This window comes from Notolepis coatsorum (assembly GCF_963971535.1).
Source record: "Notolepis coatsorum genome assembly, chromosome: 13".
Taxonomy (NCBI): Eukaryota; Metazoa; Chordata; class Actinopteri; order Aulopiformes; family Paralepididae; genus Notolepis; species Notolepis coatsorum.
The window spans coordinates 116,190,039-116,204,520 of record NC_140177.1 but is presented as its reverse complement, the minus strand read 5'-3'; the positions used below and the strand labels follow the sequence as shown (position 1 = coordinate 116,204,520).

At 43.7% G+C, this 14,482-nt stretch overlaps 1 protein-coding gene across 1 annotated transcript; it reads left to right on the top strand.

Annotated features, from left to right (window-relative positions):
* The first annotated feature begins 2,116 nt into the window (after positions 1 to 2,116).
* LOC311238950 (uncharacterized protein) lies at positions 2,117 to 13,108 on the top strand. Its single transcript, XM_084327157.1, has 3 exons — positions 2,117 to 2,667; positions 4,401 to 4,461; positions 10,072 to 13,108. The coding sequence occupies exons 1-3, from the start codon at positions 2,269 to 2,271 to the stop codon at positions 11,169 to 11,171; spliced, it is 1,560 nt and encodes a 519-aa protein (XP_084183283.1). The 5' UTR covers positions 2,117 to 2,268; the 3' UTR covers positions 11,172 to 13,108.
* The last annotated feature ends 1,374 nt before the right edge of the window (positions 13,109 to 14,482 follow it).

Genomic DNA, 14,482 nt, shown 5'->3' with positions numbered 1-14,482 from the left:
CTAGTGGGGGCTGCCATGACGGTCAAATAGTAAACACCACAGCACAGCGTGTCTCCGCGAGTAGGGTCCAGCTGCAGCGCCGGAGAATCCTCTCAAGGGGCAAGCCTGTGGCAGCCAGCCACGAACCTACTACTTTCTATATAGCAGCTGGGAGGTGCGCTGTTTTAAGTGAGCGACGAGCGTGTGTTATTGGATTGATTGATTGAACATCCGAGCTGCTTCTATAGAAAGAAGGTTCGTCGTGGCCAGTGGCGAATCCTTGTGGAAGCCAACGGAAGCCATGCCTCCCTATAAATTTCATATCAAATTATGAAATATGAAAAAAAAAAAAAAATTAAAATATAATTTTTTTTTAATATAGTTTACATTCATTTTCATCTGTGCATCTGTGTTTTTTTTTTTAATGTCTCCCTCTTCTCCTTCTCACTCCCTCTAACACACTGTCAGACTGTGCTCACTACTGCAGCTAGTATAGGAGAGAAGCAGTGGGTAGGTCTCTTTCTCCAGGCTTCCAGCATTATAGAGTGAGTCCAAACTCCAAATCCGATCCTAGCCAATCAGATTCGAGCTGACTGCCACTGGGCCACACCCTAAAAGTTTAAAACGGAGCTGGGAGGAAGACGTTCAGCATAATATTCCACCTGGAGGCGGGGCAGGTGCCATATTTTCCCCTCTGCACTCTGAACATTGTATTAACCCGTAACTGTTCCCACGGGCCGAATATTGCCCCGATCCTCGCGAGATTAAATCCACAGGGACCTCTCGGCGTGCCGAAGCTTTTCCTAAATCACTTCCATCATCGAAAACGAGGGGAAAAGGTCGGCTCGCGACCCTGAAAATGTCGCGTGATTTTAAAAACGCTGTATTAAGTGAGCCTATTATGGGATCCACGCGAGCTTTCTATCGTGGAAACATCTGGGCGTCCCGCAACTTTTACTGATTCACATGTAGCCCCTAAAATGCTTAGAAAAGGAAAACAGAAAGCGTGGAATAAACTCGCCGAAACGGAAAAGTGTCCCACGGGCGCGCCGTGATTCCGATCCGCGTGAAAATATTCACGGCCATAGAGGAGACCGTGGGACACCTTTTTGCAACCGAATATGTGTCTCGAATTTGCTCCCACGCGGCGCGCAAAATCGCGCAAGGAAAAATCGGACCAAAAATTAACCAATGCTCCAGCAGTATTAATGACCCTGATGTAAACAAGACAAACGTCTTTCTCTGGTCTGCATCCCCTTATACAATTGTGTGTGAATGAATGAATGAATGAAAACTTTATTAACAGATTGCAGAATGGGTACAGTACAGTACAGCTCAATACATACAATTGTTAAGGGGATGCAGACCAGAGAAAGACTTTCGTCTTGTTTACATCAGGGTCCCCCATTTTCAATTCATCGTAAATGTGTATTGAGCCGTACTGTATTGTACCCATTCTGCAATCTGTTAAATAAATAAAAATAACGTTTGACTGGCCGCCGAGCCATACTGTAGTGTACATGGTGACTGCTTGACTTTAAAAAAAAATAATAATAAAAAAAAAAAAATATTAATAAAAATATTGAATAATTTTTTTTTTAATAATTTTTTTTTGGCTTCCCCTGTTATTTTACCCACGCGACGCCACTGGTCGTGGCTGCCACAGGATTGCCCAGTAAGAGGATTCTCCGGCGCTGCAGCTGGACCCCTATTGGTCTCAGACCGGAGAGGAGAACTACGCTGCAGCTCGCTACCAATCTACATAAAAATAACGCAGTAACTAACTAACCATTCAGTATTTAATATATAATTTATCTTTGGGCATGGGCGAAGCCAAGGTATCAAGTCTTCTCAAGTCAAAAGGCTCAAGTCCAAGTGAAGTCACAAGTCATTGGTATTAAAGTCAAAGTCGAAGTCAAAGTCTTTTTTGATTTGGTCAAGTCAAGTCCAAAGTCATCAAATTCGTGACTCGAGTCTGACTCAAGTCCAAGTCATGTGACTCGAGTCCACACCTCTGGTTAATACATTTCAATCAATCAATCCCCTCTGTGGACTCTTATTTTGAAAGTAGCAGTACAACACCAGGAAGTATGAAGCCACGGAAAAAAACTTCCTCCTTTGTAGCCGAGAGAGAGCGAGAGAGAGACGACCAGCTTTGATGTCCTAAAGAGATTACGCTAGCTTGGGAACGAGACTACAATTCAATAACCATTGAATATTCCAATAGTGTGGATGCGTTCGCTCGTGTAAGTCCAGTACGGTTGAATATATATATGTATATATAATAATATGTGCGAAATAGCCATGGGTTCCAAGGCTTTGCACGAGCAGTTGTCGATCATCATGGGGGCGTTGACGAAAGCGGCCGTGGCGGAGATCTGCGAAGTCGTCGACGAAGGTTACTTGGTGTTGCAGCTGGAGATCACGAGAAGTCACAAAGAAAACGAGGACCTGCGGAAGAAATTGCACCTCATCGAATCCATCATCGTGCGAGGAGGAGGCAGCGGTGGGAAAGCGTTCACTCTCCTCGGGACAACCGTACCGTCGCTACCCGCCGCCGCAGATGTGGAGGCTACAGATCAGCAGGACTCGGTGGTACAAGACTGCGAGGAGGATGATGATGATGATGATGATGATGATGGGATCAACAAGAGAGATGTCTGTAACGTTAACGTTACAGCACGAGAGGTACAGTGACTGCCTAAAAGCTGTGAGATGTGCTTACCGTCTTCTTCATAATCAGACAAAAATATCTATACAAATGTCCTCTCTGTGCGTTCAATAGAAGGCTAGCTTGGCTTAGCAGCACAAATGATGGAAGTGGATACAGACCACTAGCCTATCATCTTAAAAAACTCTGGAGAGGTGTGTTTGTCCAACAACTAAGTGTCCGTATCCACTTCCATTCATTTGTGCTAGGCTAGCTTGCAGTCTGATAGCTTTCTACTGAACACACAGGAGAGGAAATTGGTATCTATCTTCTTGTCTGACTGGAGAAGACTGTAACGCACATATCTGTAAAAAAAATACATGTGATTTCGCTGGCACACATTAACAATAACATACAAATGTGCACTTTCCCGAGGTCACTAGCTTATTAATTGTAAAAGAAAATTGTGTATTCAATTTGTACATACCAACTTAATATTATGTCAGGGTTATGAATGTACATGGACACGCCACCAGGGGGAACCCTATAGACTTGGTCCCAGTAAGATGCAACAAAGTAATAGGCCAAAACACATCCCTGTATTCAGAAGCAGTATGGAATAGCCACCAACGCAGGAGATGCTGGGTTTGAGCCCAGCTCTCGGCGTTGCTACCAGCTTGGCTGGTCGTTCATACTAATACAATTGGCAGTATTAGGGGGTGGGAAGCTGGTGGGTGGGATCGGATGTTGTGGACAGCGACTCCTACAGGTCGGTTGGTGCGCCTGCGCAGTAGAATCAGGAAGCGATGAGGGCGGCATGTCCCTCCCACGCAGACCCTCGCCACTGAGAGATTGCACTGTGCAGGTGAAAAGATGCGACGGCTGCCTCCTCGAGTACCGGAGGGGACACGTGATGCAAGGCTTCGTCCACATTGCAGCCGGCTTGTGGGAGGCATGGCCTAACAACGTTCGAGACAGGGGAGGGTAGAATTGGACAATACGAAATTGGGGACGGGAGAAACATTTAAAAATGGGGAGAAAAAGTAGATCAAAAGGAAAGGGGAGATTTGGCCTGACCCATAGATGTGTGACTTGGCCATAATAAGGTCATTTATAGGTCTGTTATTCTATATTCCATATTCATATTTCAAATAGCATGTGTCCGGATGGCAGAAATCAGTACTGCATCTACAAAAAACCCTGTAAATAATCTGCTCTTTATTCATTGGCTTAGATTTTTTTTGTACACCTGATGCTGAATGAGCTCAAATGTTCACGTCTGGTCAATGTTAGCATGGTGTTATTCATCGTCAAAGATTTAAAAGAAAATACAAAAAATTATATTCTCATTTGCTTCATTACAATTTACTCAAGCCTAGTAACAGACACACTATTTCTGACACTGGGAATACATTCCCTGAGATCCATAGATGTCCCTAGATACCAAGAACATGCAAATGGCCCTTGTAGAAGTAGAGCAATCTTCCATTTACTTTATTTTTAGGTGAATTTTCTGAAAATATGGCTATCTTGCGGTATTTAAATTTCCTCACTTAAGAAATTGGACATTTGTTTACCTTTTTGTAATTTGTAGTCTTATTTCCATTTCCTCACATAAGCTAACATGACTATTTGCCTCTGTTAGTAGCCCCATATAGATCTATCTTTTACATTTTAATTGGAGACATTCCTCAAGTTCTTTTTATTTTTAATAGTTTTTTTCAAATGTGTTTATGTTTAAGACTTAATATAATATTATCCCTTTTTTCAGTTTCCAGATGTGGTGTTAATCAAGGATGAGGACTCTGACAGCAATGACACGTATGAGGAAGGTGTGTATACGGGGTACACAGGGATACCTTTTTAGGACATTTTGAGGGGGCATAAATTCACATCAATATGTCCACAATGAAAATGTATGGAACAAATGATAATGCCAGAGATTACAGAAAATTGTCAGCATGGCAATAGCTGTTTTTTCAAAAACAACAATGCATACTAAGCAGCTATGCCCTGATACATACCCTTTGGTCTTCTGGAACAATAAAACAACGTCAAATTTGATTTACCAAAACAATCTTTCACTTGTCTTCTGTCTGGGTGGTGACAGGCACTACATCTCCTATGCACAAATACATTGTTAGACGTAGTTAAAAACAAGTGGCCTATACCCCAAATATATAACGAGGCGTCGTCTGGTGATCGGAAGGTTCCCGGTTCGATTCCCGCTCCACCCAGGCAGCCCGTTGAAGTGTCCTTGAGCAAAACACATAAAGTGGAGATGAAGCAGTGAACAATGTGATCCTAGTTTGTTTGTTGTGTACCTTATGTAAGACAGGGTCCTATAATAAAATGTGAAATCCTGCTTATTTGTCTGAAAAATCAAATATAATTTCTGTAGCGACTATCCTGATGTCCTGGTAGACGCTCGGTTGGGTGCGGGGATGCCTCGTCTTTGACGCGCAATTTAGAAAATGGGCGAAGTTCCCATTTAATTCAAGTATTTAGCATAATACAAGTGATGAGTCAAACAATAATTACTTCATAATGCTGTTACTAATATTTAAACCGAGCGAGGGTACGTGCGTGTGTTCATGCGGTAAAAAACGTGAGATCTCTCCGTCACCCATACCTAGATACATGATTGAACATAGCCTACACCTGTGCCTTTATTCAAAACATATGCGCTCCGTGCTGCCACCCAGTGCTCCGTGCTGCCACCCAGTGATGAACTTAACAAACTACAAACTAAGCACAAAAACCATCAAATAGCTCCTACACACCGGCCCCAAATGTGAAGGTGGAAAACAATTACATTAAAGAAGAAAAAAGGAGCTATAACAAATGGGCGGCGCCATTTTGTTGCTGACGTCACGGTGTTGGTTTGGTGTATACACTGGGTTAGCTGCATAGTAAACATGGACTGTCGGGTCAGTCAAATGTTGCCTACCAAACAAAGGGACCGCAGTGGTTCTTTTTGTATTGCTCCTGGCTGTTCAAACTAATTTTACCGTGTGAAAGAGAGAGGAAAGTTGGTTAATTTCCACAAACTACCAGTGAAAAAAACAGTGTTGTTGGCACATTGGCTCAGGCTGGCTGCACTCAGGCTGGCTGCACTCAGGCTGGCTGCACTCAGGCGGCGCGATCAGCCTGTTGGACAGGGAATGAAGATCTCCAGCGAACACTTCATTGCCTCGGATTATGTTGTTGGGGGTGGAAGGTTTGTCCAGAAGACCACTAATCAGCTGAAGCCTGATGCGGTTCCCTCGGTCTTCAACAGACAGACCGGCGCAGGCTCCCGGGCTAGCTAGTTAGCACCAGTCGGTCCCCGGCTGGTGCTAACTAGCTAGCCATCGCTCCCGGGAGCTGACGCCGGTCCCCGGCTGGTGCTAACTAGCTAGCCATCGCTCCCGGCAGCTAACGCCGGTCCCCGACTGGTGCTAACTAGCTAGCCATCGCTCCCGGTCCCCGGCTGGTGCTAACTAGCTAGCCATCGCTCCCGGGAGCTAACGCCGGTCCCCGACTGGTGCTAACTAGCTAGCCATCGCTCCCGGGAGCTGACGCCGGTCCCCGGCTGGTGCTAACTAGCTAGCCATCGCTCCCGGGAGCTGACGCCGGTCCCCGACTGGTGCTAACTAGCTAGCCATCGCTCCCGGTCCCCGGCTGGTGCTAACTAGCTGGCCATCGCTCCCGGGAGCTAACGCCGGTCCCCGGCTGGTGCTAACTAGCTAGCCATCGCTCCCGGGAGCCTGCGCCGGTCTGTCTGTCGAAGACCGAGGGAACCGCATCAGGCTTCAGCTGATTAGTGGTCTTCTGGACAAACCTTCCACCCCCAACAACATAATCCGAGGCAATGAAGTGTTCGCTGGAGATCTTCATTCCCTGTCCAACAGGCTGATCGCACCGCCTGAGTGCAGCCAGCCTGAGCCAACGTGCCAACAACACTGTTTTTTTCACTGGTAGTTTGTGGAAATTAACCAACTTTCCTCTCTCTTTCACACGGTAAAATTAGTTTGAACCCGACAGTCCATGTTTACTATGCAGCTAACCCACAGTGTATACACCAAACCAACACCGTGACGTCAGCAACAAAATGGCGCCGCACATGTTCATAAATGCTACATAAATGGACATTACAAATCGTTTTTTCTTAGAAACGCCTTATTTTTATAACGTGATTTTTTTCTGTGGTTTATCTAAATACTAATTTGATGCTATGACTATGTGTTTATCGTTGTGCTTCATCTCCCCTTTAACTAACTGCTCCCGATGAGCAGGTTGACACCTTGCATGGTTGCCTCCGCCGTCAGTGTGCGAATGTAAGGGTGGATTTTGCCCTGTCGATATCTAAATTCAGAGGTTGTTCTGTGTAACGCTTAATACTTTGCAAAGCTTTTGCGTTCCTGGGTCTGCTAGTAACGGACCGTTATCCAGATTTAACGTTAAATAATTGACGTTCGCATATGCCTCCCAATTGTCACACACAGTTGCTGTTAAATCTCTATGATAGACTAAACTAAATCTGTAATTCACCAAACGGCAGACTTGAATGATGCTGGAGAATATCATGTGATATAGCTCGCTATGATGGTTAAACTTTGCAATTAATCCACGGTTCACATGTGTGCCGAAATGTGGGGTGTGACCCATACAGATCATGGATCAACTACGATCCGTTACACCCCTACTTGCACTGGCTTCGGTATAAAGCTATTATTGATTATCTTCCACCCTACATCACTTCATTACCGGACTAGAACTCTGGACCTTATCATTAGGGATGTCACGATATGAGTTTCTGACGGTATGATAACCTTCAACTAAAATGTTACAGTTATCACATTATAACATGTGCATGATTTAGACCTAATTCTTCTAAACAAAATAATCCATTATGATATACCGTACTTTTCGCACTATAAGCCGCACCTGACTATAAGCCGCAGCAGCTAAATTGAATGATGTGTACATATATAAGCCGCACTGGACTATAAGCCGCAGGTGTTTTAATGTTTAATTACCATATGTAATTAGCATTGGGACACAATACTGTCGGACAAATAACAAGAATTAACTCATTTACAAGTTGTATTAAGTTTAGCAAATAAGGGAACAGATAAATAACATTTCAATGCAGTCAAAAAAGCAATATTTTGATTTTTACATTTTCGGGTTTGGTCACGTCGAGTCGCATATAAGCTGCACCGTTATATAAGCCGCAGGGTCGAAAAATGGGGGGGAAAGCCGCGGCTTATAGTCCGAAAAGTACGGTATATATAATGCAATTAACGTGTGATTATCTGCACAGGTATAAGTACATCCTATAATGAAATATTAAGCATTTATAGCCAAGTTTATGGAATTTAAAGCATAGACAATCATGGAAAAAATTGTTTTGCCGGTGTACTCAAACTTTTGACTGGTAGTATGAGTAATGCTATCAAATTATCCAGACTAATAGGACATTTTCATCATTAAGTTGTGTAGTGCTACTGCTACTTACTTATAACCTAGATTAACTTTAGTTGTGATTAATGAATGCACATCTATGCCAGATTTTGGATTTGGTTCAACTGGACAATTATACAGAATTGACAGTATTTAACGTTACACAAGAACTCTATGGAGAATATAATTCATGGCGTGAAAGCACACTGTCCGGTCGAACCTTGAATCTGGTAGCTAATAACAGTTCAGCTCCCGCCTTGATAAAGTGGATCCTCCTTCATGCTTTTAACACACCACTGCTAGCTAGCTATGTAACATCCCTACCCGCAACATTTCTCGTTTGGCTTTAAATTTACCTATTGATACACAACAAACAGGCAATCTAAACACATGCTAACAATAGATAAAGTATTTGGCTTCTTTGCTAATGTTAGCAGACCCTTTCTGCATATTTTGCAGGTCGGAGACCCATCACAATTTAGAAGTTCATTTGATCCTTTTGGATAGCCAAAGTGTTTTTTACTTACTTACGTACTTTACCTTTTGACTTCAGACGTTTCTTCTGAGAAAACAGTGGCACTATACTCCTCAACCTCTGCCATCTTCAGAGCCAACTGTGCAGCAGCAGCTAACATAACGTCAATCAGTTGTTTGCGTGCTGCGTCCTCATACCCAGCACGCAAACGACAACAGACTGCTGACCTTTTTCATTAGTAGGCTGACGTTAGTTGTGTAACATTACAGACATACATAGATAATCGTGTTTTGAGCCTTTCCTTGATTGTTATCAGCCTCCATCTCCCTCTCCTGGCCATATGCGTTGTGTATGTTTGGTATTGTTGAGGCAAACGTTTGATGGAATTCTGTCCTCCCACGCACTGACTGGCTAAAACACTGTCTCTCTCCCCGTTAATTCATCCGAAAAAGAAAGTACTATGTGCCTAAAGTCTATACTTGACAGTACTGAACCAGACAAATTAATTGGGAGCAAATTTTTTGCATGATTAAAAACTATGGTTCGAATGTCTGTTCGAAAAACCCTGGCGAAGTTCAATGGGTTACGAAACTAACGTTCCATCTTTCTCTTGGTGGTTTTATCTCTCCTAGCTCCCCGCTAGCGGCCTATCTCCTCGTGGTATTTTCTAGCTTGTGGCTTCCTTTCCCCTCACCCCCAGCCCACGTCCAGAGGTCGCTATCCAAACTCATCTACCACTGTCTTTTTGTAATTCGTTATCTTGCTTTCATCACCTAGGCAACGGCCCTCTCTCGCTGTCTCTGTCTCTCTCTGGAATGTTGACCTAGACTTCGCTATCTCCCACAGGCCCAGATCCTGAGCTTATACAGAAAATGGAGTGAAATGTCTGTCTAATACAGATTTAGTCTAAAAGACTAAACACAATTACAAGGTGTTTACCTACGTACTTTCCGTACTTTAGAATTAAAAGGTGTTATAGCACTATAGTTATTATAGAATAATTATTCTGTCATACTCAATGGAAACCAGCCATATCCTTCATATTGGTGAAGAATACTTCAAATAAATCTTATCGGAATTAAACTGGCTTGTGATGTGATCAAATACAAACATTTTATAGATATGTTTTAAAGAAATGTACACAAATCCACCGGTAACACGGTTACCGTAAAGAACGGAAATTGCGTCGGTGTGAAAACCTCAGTCTTAATTCATTTAATTGATTGACTTTTCTGTTTCTATATTTTTGTATTATGTATTGTACATAATTGTACACTCTCTCGCCTGTCATTGTAGCTCTTGATGATCTTTCGAGATTAAATAAAGATTGAATGAATGAATACATTTGTGTGTTTTTTCTAACATGTTGTAGTACCCCTAAACAATATACATTTCCCAAATAAATGTGTTGTTCCCCCTTAATAGGCCTAGTAAAATGGAATAACTTTTGCAAAACGCAAAATATGTAGTGACACATTTTTGTGGAGTAGGCCTAACATTCCCTGTCTCTTTCTCTTAGGTGCCAAACCATCCGTTGACGGAGGGACAGGCGTGGCGGTCGCCAGAGAAGGAGCTTCTCCGGCAGAGTTCAGAAGCAAGAAGAGAAACTGGCCCGAAAATGACGAGGGTGTCGGCCATTGCGAGAAGAAAAAGACATCCGAGCAGCACACGCTCAAAAGTTCAGCATCGAAGCCGAGCGTCGGGAAGCAGAAGAAAGAGGCCTCCCAGTACGCACTGGACGTGACGTCAGACGACGAGCCCGGCTGCTCCAGTCAGCTGGAGGTGGACGAGAGGGAGGCCGCCGAGCTACAGATGGACCCCGACGTGCAGCTGGTCGGCCAGGAGTGTCCGCTGGGTCCCGCGGCGTCCAACTCTAACAGGCAGGTGTATTTCGGGGGTCACAGTAACGATGCCCTGATGGAGTCTCAGTCCCAAACGGGCAAAGCCGAGCCGGACCTTGGTCTGACGTGGCCCAAACAACAATGTAAACCCCAGGCGGCGTTCACTCAGTTCACCTCCAACGAGAGCATCGACGGCGAGCCGTTCGGTCTGAAACTCATAAGCGTCACGGGCTCAACCTCCACCTGTCAGATGTCCGAGAGCAGCAACTCGGCGTTCGAGTTCGACGACGCGGACATGATGAACTTCGCCATGTACAGGGACCCGTCCGGCCGGCCGCAGCAGCAGCAGCACTGCAACGGCCAGCTGGGCATCGGCACCAAAGGGAAGCGCTTCGTCTGCCCCATCTGCAGTAAGACTTACGCCACGTCGCAGAACATCGACGTGCACATGCGCATCCACACAGGGGAGCGGCCGTTCAGCTGCGGCCAGTGTGGGAAGAAGTTCACCCAGTCTGCCCATCTTAAGTCCCACCTGAGCGTGCACTCTGGAGAGCGGCCGTACACGTGCGCGCTCTGCTCCAAGAGCTTCATCGTGAAGTACAGTCTCAAGTTGCATGTGAAGAAATGCCACAGTCAATTAATTGTCGATGAAATGGATGATTCTTCGGAACCTTTTTTCCAGGGTGAAGTGGTTAGCTCCACGCCCAACCCCCATCCTGGAGGGCCAGGTGCTGTTAGTCTGGCCCATCCCCAGAGGCCAATAAGCCCTCAGGTTTGAGACACGCTAGCCCCCCCCACCGCTTCAAGGTGTCAGCACATCGGGGGGGGGGGGGGGGGGGGCGCACATTAGTCGTCGATAGCCTATGCTCCGCTTGGAGTTAATGGATCAAGAAGAAGAAGAAGAAGAAGAAATAGATGACGAGTAATAGTTAAAGGGGCACTTCACCAAAAAAAACAATGCTGATTTATGTTGCACATAATCTCACATGCATTCAACAACTCTTAATACAGTTTTGCACACATTTGTTTCCTTTCATAGTTATTGAGAGTAAATTAATTTGAATATGGCCACCAGTGATGTCATCGGGGACATTGAGTCCTTGTGTTGTGTTAATTACAGCTCAATGAAATGATAATGGTAGCAGTCCTTTTAAGACAAGGTAATAATAATAATTGCTTGTATTTATATAGCGCTCTTCATGACACCCAGAGCGCTTCACAGAGTCCATTATTCGTTCATACACAGTCATACCGGTGGTGGTAAGCTACTATTGCAGCCAGAGCTGCCCTGAGGCAGACTCACGGAAGCGTGGCGAATAATCATCGCCTACGGCCCCTCCGGCCACCACCAACATTCATTCACATGCATACACATTCATACGAGGCAAGTAGGTTAAGTGTCTTGCCCAAGGACACAACGGCGATGGGATGGACATGGGCTTGAGCGGGATTCGAACCACCAACCCTTCGATCATTGGACGACCCATAGGTATTGCTATCATTTCATAGAGCTGTAATAAAAAACAACATAAGGAACTGTAAAACTAAATGAACGTGTGCGGTTTTTGGATTTGTGTGAGATTATGACTCAAAATAAATCAGCGTTTTTTTTGGTGAAGTGCCCCTTTAATAACTCCTAAATCGAGTTTTCAATACGAGTAGTGTTTGTATTATAGGGTTTTTGTGCTGTTTTAAAATGTGTGTGAGAAAGACTTGACAGTCTAGAGATGTTTACCAAGAAAGAAAGAAAGAAAAAAATAATTTTTAAATGTCAAGAATCAGTGGGGATGTAATCGGAGAGATGAATTTGGAAATCCAACTGCATCCATGTGTAAAACTACTAATCTAAATGAATCGTAATTAATTGTGTTTATTGACTGCATTTATAATCATGTTATAAAGTAGTTATAATTTAAGCAAGGATTTAACTGCAATTATCAAATCATTGCTGACTGAATCAGTCCCCTCATATTTGTGCCCCCATTACCCGTTTTTAAAGTATTTAAATGAATCATGTCAAAGTCTTTGCCCAAAGGATTGGAATTATTGAAATGCTCATGCATCAGTCGTTGAATTTGTATATAGACTTCCAGGAGTAGAAAGTCTACTCTGCAATGAGACTTGGCATGAAATTCAGACATTTTAAAAGCAAAGGCAGACATTAAATTATTTATCCAGAAGAGATCTTAAACAACTTGAATCCAGCACTCAGCGGTACCTCCGGCCTGTTCATGGCGTGAACCTCTGCACGCGTTATGTTCCCCCAGTGAAACTCCTCGCTGTCGGGTGAAAAGAAGTGGCTGGCGACTCCACATGTATCGGAGGAGGCATGTGGTAGTTCTACACCCTCCCCAGGCCGATAGTGGGGCAATGTGCGCAACGACGAGGAAGGAAATTGGCATAACAGCTAAATTGCGATGGGTGAAAAATACAGAAAGCCCAAAAATAAATAGAATATTTTTTTAAATCGGGTGCGGAAGTGCAGGCGACTGCACCCGGGTGTCCTGATGCTGTGGATGCAGAGCTCCCTCCCCCTGAAATCAACCCAAGTTCTGTAAGAACGCGTCTCCGAGTTCATTATTGTGAGTTATTTGATCTATTCTGGTAGAAATAAAAGTGTATTGTTTTTTTGCATTCAACTTTTTAAACAGAGTTTATTTTAATGAAAATTAATGATTGTTCATAATTCGTTATTGTTTATGCTGAAAATCTGAATGCTAAGTCATAATAAAGAATTTGACAAACAAAGCGTTACACTATTGTGTCCTAGTTCCTTTGTTTTTATCTGCTGGCTGCAAGACCTGTCTCAAACCCTGCCCTCTTTTCTTGATCCTCCAATCACAACTGTCGCTTACCTCGGACAAACTTGGTTTGTCCGAGGTAAGCGACAGTTGTGATTGGAGGATCAAGAAAAGAGGGCAGGGTTTGAGACAGGTCCATTGCCTCAGCTTTGGGGATAGTGAGACTATTTATCAGTCACATCACTTTTATTTACAGTAATTATAATTGGCTATATTTGAATGAGTTCTCAGTAAATTCAAGATGATTTCTCTAGGCTGAATTGACATAATGTGTAGCCTTAAATTAAGAGTACTAATAAGATGAATGGCCTTCCTTTGCGTGCCAATTGGAGAAAACAATTGTTAAATATAAAAATCGTTATGAATCTTCCAATTTTATATATTGTAGCGATTTGATTGATGTCGTTGGTGAGATGCTGCCTCTTGCTGGATGAGTTTTGATTTATTGAAATTTGTATTAACGGATTGCAGAATGGGTACAATACAGTACGGCTCAATACACACAATTGTTAACTCATTCCCCGCCAACAACGTGTATATACGTTATTGGGTGCCATCCTTTGAACGCCAACCACATATATATATACGTTATTTGATAGTATTTGATCAATATTTGTATTCATTATTCATCCGGGGACCTCTGTGTTACCAGGAATGAGTCTGAGATCGCCAAAGTGCAATACCGGCTGCATCCAGCTAGACGGCGGTATCGAGCACCCTTTGAAACCTTGCATCTTGGCCTGTGCAATGGTCAAATGTCACCAGGCGCATTTTTCTTTGTCGGGCGAATGGAGCGGTTATAACGATCGGATTGAGAAGCGTCAAATGCTCCCGATGCATGATGTGTGGTGGATTATGTTGGTGACATGATCGACACCAATACTGGGACTCGCGATCAGATAATTGGAATATTCTTTTTGGGGTACATCCTAGTGAAGGTAAGGGCTATATGATATCAATCCTGCGTTGATCCAACCATGTCTTCACCTCGATCGCAACGTGTGTGTGTAACGTTACTCCACAATGTATGCCGTTGGTGACGATCAAAGATTAAAAAAATGACCCCCCCCCCCCCCCTTTCATGCATTCATGATGAAACATAATACCTATGATATAGATTTGATTTGGGAATAGTAGCGTGTACAGGCAAGAAATGGCAACGTTTATAGTAGAATTGACATATAAGCCTTTCGGGCATTACCCCAGACCACGCTATAACTATAATAATAATAATAATAATATTGCATTCTATTTATAAGGCGCCTTTCAAGGCACTCAAGGTCGCCGT